The sequence below is a fragment of the Aulonocara sp. 'chitande type north' Nkhata Bay genome, linkage group LG2 (assembly GCF_057382095.1).
Source record: "Aulonocara sp. 'chitande type north' Nkhata Bay isolate Kocher_YH1m ecotype deep benthic linkage group LG2, A_spYH_male_GT1.1, whole genome shotgun sequence".
In the NCBI taxonomy this organism is placed as follows: domain Eukaryota; kingdom Metazoa; phylum Chordata; class Actinopteri; order Cichliformes; family Cichlidae; genus Aulonocara; species Aulonocara sp. 'chitande type north' Nkhata Bay.
In genome coordinates this window covers 32426171-32438775 of record NC_141345.1, presented here as the reverse complement: position 1 = coordinate 32438775, position 12605 = coordinate 32426171, and the positions used below count along the sequence as shown (strand labels likewise).

Genomic DNA, 12605 nt, shown 5'->3' with positions numbered 1-12605 from the left:
TGGGTTCTGGACTAACATTTTGAACTCTCAGTGTTAGCTTTTTGTCCATAAAAAGGAACCACATTTGAAGACAGGGAGATTTAGCAAGGTGCATCCAGAAACTGTATGTTTTCATCCAGAGTCACTGGGTTCAATGGTAAGACACACACTTGCTAATTATTGCCAAATGACAAAGTCATATGATGATGCATGTACCCGCTGTGGTGTGACCCATCGAGTTTTCAAGTCCCTGATATGAAGCCACATGTTCATTCACTAACGTTTTTCCAGCGAGTAAGCCTAAAAAGTGTTTTGTAAAGTGTTTGATTAGGTAAAAGAACAACAAGTCAGACAACAACAAGGCCATTTTTTCATAGAGTTCAAACAGAATCCTTTTAGCAGCCTTTCACCTGCCGTCGGCCGTTAAAACAGCTCAGGTTTAAGGCACTTCTGCCTTGAATTCAATTTTAAAACCTAAATCTAAATCCATCGTTCATAATAATAATATTTTTAAAAGACTTTTGCTCACAAAAATGCACCAACAGCAGATGGTCAGGTTCTGTTCAGTAACTCAAATTAGCAGAGAGTTACCAGGTACAGCTTCCTATCCTTGGAGGACAAACTTTTACCTGTAACATAAGCATGTTATTTTTTAAAGTCATTATTATTATTAAGTTTTCTATACTCCTTTTCAGTGTATTGGCATTGACCACGTGCTTTTTATTGCTGTAAAGTTTGGCTGTGGGAATTGACTCGCTCTCCAGTGCCTATTTCAAGAACTGCAATTTTTGGTTTCAGCTCTCAGCTTGTTTCGCTTCAGGATTCACTTTGGAGTGGGTGATTTCCTACAGTCGTTGAACGCAGCATTAGTTCAACCAACTTGTTGCTCATTCAGAGAAACGCCTCCTATTCCTCCTCCTTCTGCTCTTCTAAGCTCAATCCCTGCAGCTCTCTCGCTCTCACTCCTGACGGGTAACTGGAGCGTGAACATGGCTGCTAACCGGGTGATCATTTACGGTGGAAGAGGCGCTCTGGGCTCAAAGTGTGTCGAGTATTTCAAATCTAAAGGATGGGTGAGTGGTGACAGCTAACGCTAGCATGCTAGCACTGATAAACGGTGAGCTAACTATATTTCTCTTTCTCTGTGCACTAAATAGTGGGTCGCCAGCATCGACATGGTTGCAAATGAAGAGGCTAATGAAAACGTGATCGTGAAGATGACGGAGTCTTTCACCGAGCAAGCAGGACAGGTGCTCTGCAGATCTTTCTGTGCAAAAACTGAAGCGTTAACAGACAGGAGTAGGGCTGTTACTGCGACAGCTAAAGTCAGACTTTTCATATGACTTTGGTATAACTCTAATGACATTTGTTTGTTGTTTTTTAAATTTATTATTGTTATTTTTATTATTATTACAACTATTTGCATTGTTCAGTAATAGTAGAGTTGCTAAAATGTGTGTAAGCTAATGCTGCGTTCAGGTCAACTGAGAAAGTGGGGATTTCGGTTTTTGTAGTAGAGAGGTTATGATAGAGTCAGATTACTGTGATGATTTTTTTTTTCTTATTTGTTTAGGCAGCATTAATGGTTATCTAAACTGTACTTCTTTTTCTTGAACCCCTTAGTAGCTTTTATAGTTCAAATCTGTTCATTGAGAGCGTCTAAGGGTAGAGAGGTATAAAAACCCAAGGTAGGTAAAACTATTAAAGCTGATCTGAGCGGTCTTATTTGACACACAGAAATATATTTATCATTTGATGCATCTCTTTTTGCCCATTTTATGTGACCTTGATAAAAATCGGTAGCATCCTTTCTCTCTGTATAATTGCTTTTGGTAAGATATTTTTTGCACTTTATAAAATGAAAAGTGTGTTTTTAGAAATCTAACAGTACACTGACTGAGTGAGGATAATTTCTACAGCTATCCTCCTTTGTTTGTTTACCAGAACAAACACTCTCCAGCTGATGCTTAGTTGACATTTAAATGCCATTCAGCTCGTGCGTCTGCCCAGTGGCTTTATGTCATTGTGTTAGCAGTTAGCTCTCATTTTGTGCAGGTGACGGCAGATGTGGCCCAGTTGCTAGGGGAACAGAAAGTGGATGCCATCTTGTGCGCGGCGGGAGGATGGGCGGGAGGAAACTGTAGTTCCAAAGGTCAGAGTTCAACCTTTTTTTTTTATTATTATTTGTTTTGGTGTTAATAATCAGCCAGCTTTCCTGCAGTCTCCCATGCATAATTGTGAACTTGAAAACAATTTGCTTTGTAATTAAATAAAGTCTAAGGGATATTTGTGATTAGACTTTTTCTTGAATCTCATTTACTTAGAAGTGTTTAAATCTTGTTCTGCGGGGCCAAAAGCTTGCCAGATTTTTGTTCTGCCAGTTAGCTTTTTGGTATTTATTCCATAGCTGTACCTGGCAGCAAAGGGAAAGCAGCAGTTCTCTTGAAGTGCCAGAATTGATGTGCACTGTGCAGCTAATAAGAATTTTGTGGTTGCCGCAAATTCAGCCATTTCAAACATTTGGAGGACAAGGCACTCGCTTTCTGGCAAAGATGAAAAGGCTGGCATTATTGAAGCTACTCAAAACAGCTGGTCTACCCGGCTCAGATTAACAATTTAGTGTATTAAATCTTTACAAATACCAGTGTTTATAAACAGCAATTCGCCATTTAATAGATGAGTTACGTGCCAGCAATGATTTTTGGCAATGAAGGGTTATCAGGCAGTCTGGTAAGACTTCAGGATGTTTCTGGTCCAAGTCAAGAAATAATCTGACACAGTAATCCTGTAAAAATGGTAATTTGATCTTTTTTAATCAAGTTTTTGTACAGATCAAACAAACCTTTTCGAGGTACTCTTAGCTTTCGGCACTGCTTTGAAGAGCCAGTCTAAGATGTTGTTCTCTGTATTCTCCTACAGACTTTTACAAAAATAGTGATTTGATGTGGAAACAGAGCGTGTGGACCTCAACCATCTCCAGCCACCTTGCTGCCTTGCACCTAAAAACAGGTGGACTGCTGACTCTGGCTGGAGCTAAAGCAGCCCAGTCAGGCACTGGAGGTGAGGCACACAGTTTTTGTTGCGTGTTTACTGTTCTCATCATAGCGAACTGATGGCCCGCTCCTCAGGGTTACAGACTTTGACCAGGGTAATTGACACACTGATCAGAGGCGCACCTGCTCACAGCAGTGTGTGCGATTGGGGGCGAAATGTGTCGATAACATTGATCCAAGAAGCAAGACAGAATCGCTGATGAGCTCTGCGGCAGCAGTGGTGCTCACTGGTTAGTGAGTCTGTTTCACAAACAAAAAGTAATTGGTTTGATTGCCAAAACAGCATGTTTGTCTACTACAAACCTTCCCCTGTATTGTTGAGCAATCGACTCAACCGTGACCTGCTTAATCGTTTTAAGATATCTGGGGCAAGAGTGAATAAATAAAAAAATTAGGTTAATGAAAATAGATAAATTAGACCAAAAGTAAATTTAAATTTAATTTTTTCTTAAAACAAAAAAAAAAAAGGGAAATGGGTGTAGCGATTTATTGAAATGTGCAAATTTGGATTAATCGCTCCATACAACATGTTTTCACTGCAGGTTTTTTTGTAATCTGGCAAACCTTGGCTGGTTCTCGCCATTTGCCTTCCTTCACGAATAATATCTTCTTGACATCCAGCCTTCTACTGAAACAATTTCTCATGAGGCTTCAGTGAGGAGTAGATGGATTCATTGAAGGGCTAGATGCATTCTTCAGTTCCTGTGTCAGGTTTTTCAGGGATTTTTTTTTTCCTGCTTCTTAACGATATGACTGTCAGACCCTGTTCAGATGCTGTAGGTAGTATTTAAGATGTACCACTCCTGTGTTTTGTTTAATAGTTCTTCAGCATTCATCTTGTTGGTGCAAAATCACATTTTATATCTGTGAAACTGTGATATCTTTGGCTTTGTTTTTGTATATTAAATTAATGAAATTAGAACAAATTAAGTTTGTTTTTTGCGACAGGGTGCTAGGAACAAAGTGTCTAAAATTAACGATTTTATGCCTAAGTGTTTATTTACATACTAGAACAGGCCGTCCATGGGGTTGTTTAATACTCAGCCACTTAAACAACCAATTAAGACAGAGTCCAAAGAAATCACTTTATTCAACTTAATTAATTAAAGTCTACATCTATGATTAATTGGTATAGTCAAATACTTTGTTAGTTGCAGCCTTGTTACCATGTGATACTGGTCCAGCTCTTCAGCTCATGTAGTGTCCATAAAGGCTTAAATCCAGGGCCATGTGATTTGTAAAAACCCCTCCTGTGACCAAGCTGGCCATGTGATGGGCTATGATCCAATTCTACAGCTACACAAAGCCCTGGCTCAGCAGCCCACACAGAGCCGAAGAGCTCATTGGCTGCCGGCTTAGGAAGACAGTGACTCAGCAGTTGTTGGTCCTCACACAATGTCCCCATGCAGTGTTCTAACTTATCAGACTAAAGCATTTTAGTTGTTCTCTGTAGTGCAAGCACTTAGGTAGAGCTCTGCATAGTAAACATGTGGGGAAAAAAATCTTCAAATTCTAAATAAACACAAGGCAATAACAAGTACCAAATGTTAAGAAATGTAACAAACTGGTTTAAGAGGCACCTACACTCATCCTTTTTTTTTTTTTTTTTTTTTTTTTTTGAGTGCTTTGATCAAACAAGATGAGTGGAGAGTTAATAAGCCAAATCCAGATCATCTATGAAGAGGAAACAGGAAAGGATATTAGGATGAGTAATTGTACTGACTTTGACTTTGTTGTTGTTCATCAAAGTTTAATGGATGAAAAGGCTGTTAAATGCTGCAGGTGTGTGAGCTAACAGACCAAATGAAGGGAATCGTTTAATACACTGAAAATGTACGTTGATTTTGGGTTGGCCAAATGTTTAAAGTAGTTAAAAGTTTTTGTCATACTCGTTGTCTTTCAGAGGGATTTACGATGCAGCAGATTTTACAAACCCAGGCTTTCTTTGTGTTTGCTGTCTTGACAAAACCTAAAACCCAGTCAGAGATAACGGGCATGACCCTCATAACAGGGACCACAAAAAAATATGCATTTTCTGCATCATCTACATGAAAATTCCCTTTTTGTACATTTCCAGTTTGTGTAGTTTGCATTTCTGTAACTTTACTTTAGAGCTTCATTTTGGTGGTGTTAGTAAGGTCCAACATGTGTAAAGTGTTTTCCTTCAGTAAAGAATATATACTGCATTTGGGGCAAGTTGTGAAAAGAAACTAAAAATGTGGCACTTTCGGCCAATTTCAACCCAAAACTTGGTAAAAAAAAAAACCTGCTCACGACTTGGTTCTGTGTTCAGCGTAAGTTACCAAAGTTGGGTTTAGGCTCAACATACCCCAGTAGCACATCAATCTTGTTTCTTAGCTTCTTTCTCTGAGGAGCAAACCCAATTTACTAGAAATCTGAAAGAAAAAACAAAAAGCCAGCAGGTGAAGAAAAGGTTGGAAATTTTATGACTGCCCTTTTTGAGAATTTGACCCCACAGTTAAGCTTAAGAGCAGAGTTTGAACCCCAGACAGTTCAAAAGGAATGCAGAGCTCTTTGCTTGGCCTCGTGAAATTTTCATGGTTTGTGATTATCCTCCCAGATATGCAACTTGTAGCCTTTTAAATTCCTTGGAGAACTCCATTCTGGCCTCATTTAACATTCACTAGATGATAAGTCAGTAGTCAAAGCAGTCTCTCATACAGAACAGAGATGAAGACGCTATGAAGAGACTTCCAGTGGATGCAGTGGTAATCCTAGAGTCAGTATATAACTGGAAAAACCTTAGTTGGCACCTATTGCATTTGTTTTTCTGCAACCAGTTGCAGCTGCTGTTAGATAGAATCACTAAATTATCAGCATGAGATTTGGAGTTTAATCATTTGGTAACTATTGAGTGTGTCTGTTACAAGACTAAATAATTAAGCTTAGTTATTGAAGAATAAAGCAGATGAGAGAGGTGATCAGCATGATGGCGCAGCGGTTATCAAACGTCTAATGCAAACTATAACAACTCAAAATTGCAAATTCGCAACATGTTTTGGAACTATTATATTGCAGATAATAATGTGAGTCTCCATAGTGTAAATTCTATTTTTTCCCTTCTTTCCAAAATGTTTTCAGGTGAATGTATATGTATTCATGCAACAGAGCCAGAAATCAGATTTTTGTTTTTTAATGATGGGCTGAACATGTCTGGTTGTCTAAATTCGCATTCTAATCTGGTCAGTATACAGTGAGTGGATGCATTTGCAAGACTGGTATTCCTTACTAGTGTTTGCTCTTGCAGGAAAAACAAAAGCTTGAGAGCAAAGTCATGCCACCACCCCTCGTTTCTATTGGTTGGGGATTTATAAGCCTCTCATAAGATCATTTAGGGGGAAGAGACGCTTACTGTTTCCAGATGCTGAAGAGTCAGAAAATTCGTTCTCCCAGGCTGGGCTCATGTACAGATTCAGTATGCAAGTAAGCAGACTGTCAAGCCTTAAGTCGATATTAACATTTACAAACCATGTAAAAGACAGGGAAGCATTTGAAAGTCTCAAGATGTTCCTCACATAGATTCACAGACGTCTGGTCTGTCCACTTGACCCCTCTCAACAAATCAGTACCGTCCACTTTCTGTGTAACGATTATATTGTGTTGTGCGTTGCCTTTTGCAAGCTGAATTTTCTCCAGGATACTAAAATAATAATGTTTCCACTGCAACCCCCAGGCATGATAGGATATGGCATGGCCAAAGCAGCCGTCCACCAGCTGTGTCAGAGTCTCGCAGCAAAAAACAGTGGGATGCCTGCCGACACTGCTGCTGTCGCTATACTACCGTGAGTACTGAAATAAAACACAATCAAGGTGTACAAAAGCAGCTCTAGCATGTGCTGTCCTTAAAGGAACAATCAACAAAAAGTCTTCTCTGCTAGATTAAAACTAGAAAAGTCTATTGCTCTCTTCTCACCCTCAGATTAGATTAGTTGTATTTACAGCAGATACAACTGGAAAGCCAGACTTACAGGAAACAAAGTTATCAGTATTGAATAATTAAAAGCAGTCCTTACCAACTTTCATCCCCAGTCTGTTTTTCAAAGATTTTAAAACTTAGTCGAGATGATCCTGAGCACACTTTATGTGTAAAATCTCTGGTTTATCCCTGCTAGCAAAAAGCAACAAACTGAAGCTAATAGAATTTAATAGCTTTATATGGCCTAGCATGATTTTATTAACCTTTTAAAATAAGAAGCTACAATAGTTTTTAATATATTTTTAAGCTTTTTTGACTGTACAATTCACACAAATGTGTTTTCCTCAAAACACAAGTTGCTCTTTTTATTATGAGAAAACAAGTGGCTTTAATTATATTATACAGTTACTGTTCATTACTGTGTGTAGTGAGTTTGTAATTAGAATTTAAATGGAAATGAAAAGGGAAACGTGGCTCCCTGGGTTTTACTCAGAAATAAATCTTACACTTGCATGTCTTACATGTCTTCTTTTTCCACACTGGGTTTTACCAAGGAATTGTCTGCAGGTGCCTCTGCACTCCTGTTCGTCCTGCTGACATGGACTAACCTTTCAGATCCCACCTGAATTGTTTTTATGGGGTAAAAATAGTTGATTTTATGGTAACACAGAAACCCCTAGATTTCCTGTATTAGCAAAAGCATGTACTGTATGTTATGACAAAAAAGATTTTTTTTTTTTTCCTTGGATAGTGTGCTGGTGTTCCGCTTGCAGGGTAATACTGTATATTGCTTCTTCTAGTGTGTTTTTAATATTTTTAGGGAACAGATTTGTCTCTAATCCATATCCAGCAGCAGACTTTTATTAATAAAACAGGACTGACAAACCGGTAGGATGAATTCAAGTCATTTTTTTGTGCTACAGACGCAGGTTTAAAAATGTGTTCTGTATTCACCATAACATAAAAGTCATGTATAGAGCTGCTTTAAATACACCAGCACGGCAAGCAGTCGGTGAAAGGACTGAAGATGAAAGCTATAAAATTAGCTGTGCCACGTATTCTTTGTTATGTTGGATAGATAAGTACGAGGTGAGGATAAGATGCAGGAATAAAAGATGAATAAGGGTGCCCGTTCCACGCGGTGGATCTGCACATGAATGCTTTAGATGAATGACACACAGCTGTATTTGCATCATTGCGCTCTCTCTTTAGTTATTGGATATAAAAGCAGCTTTTGCACTGTCATCATGAGAAGAAAGAAATGTCTTGTTAGGGGGTGTATCCACCCCTCGCGCTCTGTTTGGCTGCATTTTCCTCCAGTATGGGGCCAGGCTGCCTCTCCAGCATTCTGTCACATCTGTTTAACATTAGCCCCATGACTTGCATTTCTGCTGCATGCAGGTCTCTGATGCTGTGGCACCACCATATAGTAACCCGAACATTTCTGCAAAGCACAGTATAGAATAAAAATGTTGTTTACCCATTGTATGGCTTTTGCAGGAATACACAGTCTGACAATACAGGATTGCCCTGGCAGATGATAACACGCCCAATGCAAATGTCCTCACTCAAGCACATAAACTGCAAGCCTTATTGTCTGAGCGATGGCTGTTTCAAGTTTAAAATAAGCCTCCTGTGCCTTTTGCCATAATTCCTAAACATTTTTTTTCTTTAAGCTGAATGTTGATGTCTAACTTATACGGAATAATCGATTTTCCTGTAAAATGCAGTTTTAGTATGCTTATAAAATGACTTCAACCCCTCAGAAACTGCATGTGATATATAGTATGTGTGGAGATGCTGCAGTCTGCACACTCTGCTTCCTCTGTGCTGCTCAGACGCAGCTACTCACCCTGATTGTCATCTGGCTTCATTTGGCAGCGTTACCTTGGATACGCCGATGAACAGGAAGTTCATGCCTAAAGCAGATTTCAGTACCTGGACACCGCTGGAGTATATTGCAGAGTGAGTGCCAAAGCAGTCTTTTTCTCTTCTTTGTTTTTATTTAGATTGGGGGTGTGTGTATATGGACTAAGAAGCTCTTTGATTCTCAGGGACTGACACCGTAATCGTCACATTTACCTTTGATGCTTGGGATCACAGAAACACTTCCAGCTATCAAACTACGTTACATTAAAGTGACTGGAAATACCTGAGGATGTCTAATTATGCACAAGAATGAGGAGGCATGAACACAGAATACAAAGTGTTTTGCAAGTAGCTGCTTAAAAAATCTGTTAGGACAGATTTGTTTTGTTTATATGTATATTATGTATTCTGACATCTTCATGAACTGGAATTGGTTTCTTTTGAGGATCTGAAGGTTTGGCTGCATATGAATATCATTAACCCAAAAAGAAATAAAATTTAAAATATAGAATTGCACCACAAGATGGCAAAATAGACTTCTTCTGGGGGGTTTTAAACAGCAATGAGACAATTAAACTTCTATTAACAAATAGAACTTTGAGCTACATGAGCCACTCTGCCTTTACTTAAAGCTTTGATAAATTTGTTAATTTCTTTTAATCCTTGGTGTACAACTGAATGAATGCTTTGGCTTTGGCTTTGGCTGCGTTTATGTCTGTGTCGGCCAGTGAAGATTAGATGGGATTTGATCCACTTTGATAATCCCGTAGGAAACAGATGAGGGTCTGGAGACAGAAATAGAAACAGTCTATGTGACCCGAAATTAATGAAGGTGGCGGTTAGTTTGTTTTAGCACCTATTGTTATTCTGTGCTTACCTTTCTGGCCACTGTTCATCTATTAAACCAAACTGATTTCCAGTATAAGCTATTTTTACTTAGATTTTATGTTACTGTTTTAAGTTAACAGACTAGCTCACGTGGTATTTGAAGGCATCTTTGGTGTTGAGTTACTGGTTTATTTAACTAAAAAAAAACCCACAAATTTAGGTATGCTGATCAGTTATTTGGCGTGTAACGGGGGATAAACGGAAAGAGTTGTAAATGTATGCAAAGAATAAGGTTACAACTACAGACAGTATATTAAAGAAAAATATAGCTTTGACATCGACCACTGATCAGCGATATCCTGTAATGAAGCTCTAAGCTGACTGTTTTCAACATAAGATGCACATGTATTGAGCGAGTGGCAGATCTGAGTGAGAAACTAACTCTGTGACCATTGCGTTGTATTTAACTGCAGTTAACAGTAGGGCTGCCACGATTAGTCGACTAGTCACGATTACGTCGACTATCAAAATAATCGTTTGTGGCAGCCCTAGTTAACAGTACCATTTTAGGCTGTGAATTTGCAGTCATAGAGCAGGATGTCGCCCAGGGAATAAAACCAGCCCACCAGAGGGAAAGCAAAAGAGAACTGACGCTGCCAGCATCTTATAAAACAATCAGGGGAATATGATTGAGGTGTGGCTCATCTTCCAGACACATCTGTGCCTCCTTGACTCCAACAAATAAACTGGAAAAAGCAAACACACTTACTAAGAACCAAAAGGTTCAGCACATTGTACATATATAATATATATAAGAATGAACATGAAAAGGTATTGAAGGTTTTATTCAACTACTCAAAAAGTTCTTCCTCCTTTCTTTTTTTTCCCTCCTCAGAATGTTCTTCAGCTGGGCCACCGGGGTGAACCGACCATCTTCAGGAAGCCTCATGGAGCTGGTGACCTCCGGAGGCGAAACCCAGGCTGTTGCTGCTCAGTAGAGGACAGAGCAGGTGGGGGGTGGGGGTTAGTAGGGAGGAAGCGATAAAGATGGATGGAAACGGATACAGAGGCTTGAGGAGAGAAGGGTGAGAGATAGATGGAAGGAGTGATGAGGTGTAGAGGTGAAGAACAGAGCTGGAGACAGAGAGGAGCTAAATAAAATGGGTAGGTGGAGCAGAGATGACCAGATGGGTTTGTTTTGGAGGAGGGGGGCTTTCTTTGCAAATACAGCCTCACAGCGCCATCTAGCTGTCAATCATTGTAACTATCTGACTGTAACAGCCAATCCAACTTTGTTCAATCTCTAGTAACTGAAATATTCTTCACGGATGGACCATCAAGGCTTACCTAGCATATTTGATTTAATCTCACTGAACAGTGATGTGAAATTGTGGTAACTGAACATTCAGAGTAAACAGTGTTATAAATATTTTAGGCTTATTTCATCGGATGCAAACAAGAGGTAATAAAATATACTAATGTAGCTTTAAACTCAAACTAAAGTGATGTCCTTCCATTTCATTGTCATAACATTTTTAATACGGGTAATTGCTGAAAATTAATGAGCAGTGGCTTATCTACCCTGTGGTTTTTTGTTTTTTACCACATTTTAAAGTTCATTCTTCTGAAAAGCACATTGGAAACTTCATAATCACCTACATTAGCCATAGCAGTTCCCTCTAAAATGTAACATGTGACAGTGACCAGTGAAATGTGTGAGCTCCGTAGACCTTTTTAGTTTCCACTGTTTAGGTCCTCTACCACTGCGGAAACTCAGTCAAAGAAAGCCGCTGTCTTCTCTCAAACGGACAATAACGCTTTAAAGTGGAGTGGCCTTATTTGCTTTTTGTATGTAGCTATCAAGTCAAAGTGTCCTTGCCATCTGCAGTATGAAAAAGGTGCTCTGTTCCTGTTGTGGGTTTTCTGAGTCATGTGTTGTAACTGTCAATATTCACATTAAATCAATCCAAAAAAAATTGTCATCCTGTTTGAAAACAGCAGTTGAAGTTTAAGATGCTTTGGTGTTTGTAAAATTATATATATATATATTTTTTTTTAAATCTAGTGAGACACAAATAATAAAGCTCATGTTGCAATAATTACAGTTGATACTGTATTTTCAGATGTGAGGCCCACTCGAGTAGTTTCACAGTAGTTTCTCTGGTTCTTTGTCTTATCAGTTACAGATATATAGACTTTCACATCCTGCCCTAAAGTCATATGTGAGTGTAACGTGTTTGGCAGAAAAGAGACAAGTTAGAGTAAAAAAATAATTTACTTGATTTCTTTCCTTCAAGTAGCTGTGGATTATTTTTTAAGTGACATTTGGTAAGATAAGGTAAGCTATACACCACTCTTCACAGATCTGGGGAAACTCATTAGTGATAAAAGTCTAAAATAAATTGTTTGGCTTTTAATTAGTGGGGAACTTCTTAAAAAAAAAAGAAGAAGAAAAGAAGATAATAGAGTTATTGGTGTCCCTCAAACCAGTGGCACTCATGTATGGAGAATAATTGTAGCAAAGAAAATTAAAAACAATGCCCAAAAACCTTCCACTAAATGAATCTATGCAAGGCTTTCGTGGTAGGTTTAGAAAAGTACCAAAAAGCCTTTATTTTAGCGAGTGAGCATGTATCGGGCCTTCTTAGAAGTGTGCAAACACAGTGGTGAACAAACGTATTAAAATGTAACAAAAACAAAACACAAATATTGTAGAAATCTGCCAAAAACTTGTTTAAAACTAACAGTTATATTAATATGTATTATGTCATAAACCACAAACTTTATTCATTTCAAATTTGAGCCAGCATACTGAACTTCTCTGAGAAGTCAAAAATTAATCAAGGTTAACATTCAACCACTAAAATTTATTTTTCTTTTCAGGAAGTAAGAAAATAACTGCAATTTTTGCCTTTTTTAGAAAAGTAAATTCATTGATT

General features: G+C 38.5%; 1 protein-coding gene across 1 annotated transcript; it reads left to right on the top strand.

Moving 5' to 3' along the window:
- The first annotated feature begins 860 nt into the window (after positions 1–860).
- On the top strand, positions 861–11766 carry qdpra (quinoid dihydropteridine reductase a). Its single transcript, XM_086259601.1, has 7 exons — positions 861–1052; positions 1137–1229; positions 2035–2131; positions 2899–3039; positions 6727–6835; positions 8851–8934; positions 10562–11766. The coding sequence occupies exons 1-7, from the start codon at positions 969–971 to the stop codon at positions 10662–10664; spliced, it is 711 nt and encodes a 236-aa protein (XP_086115727.1). The 5' UTR covers positions 861–968; the 3' UTR covers positions 10665–11766.
- Positions 11767–12605: the final 839 nt, after the last annotated feature.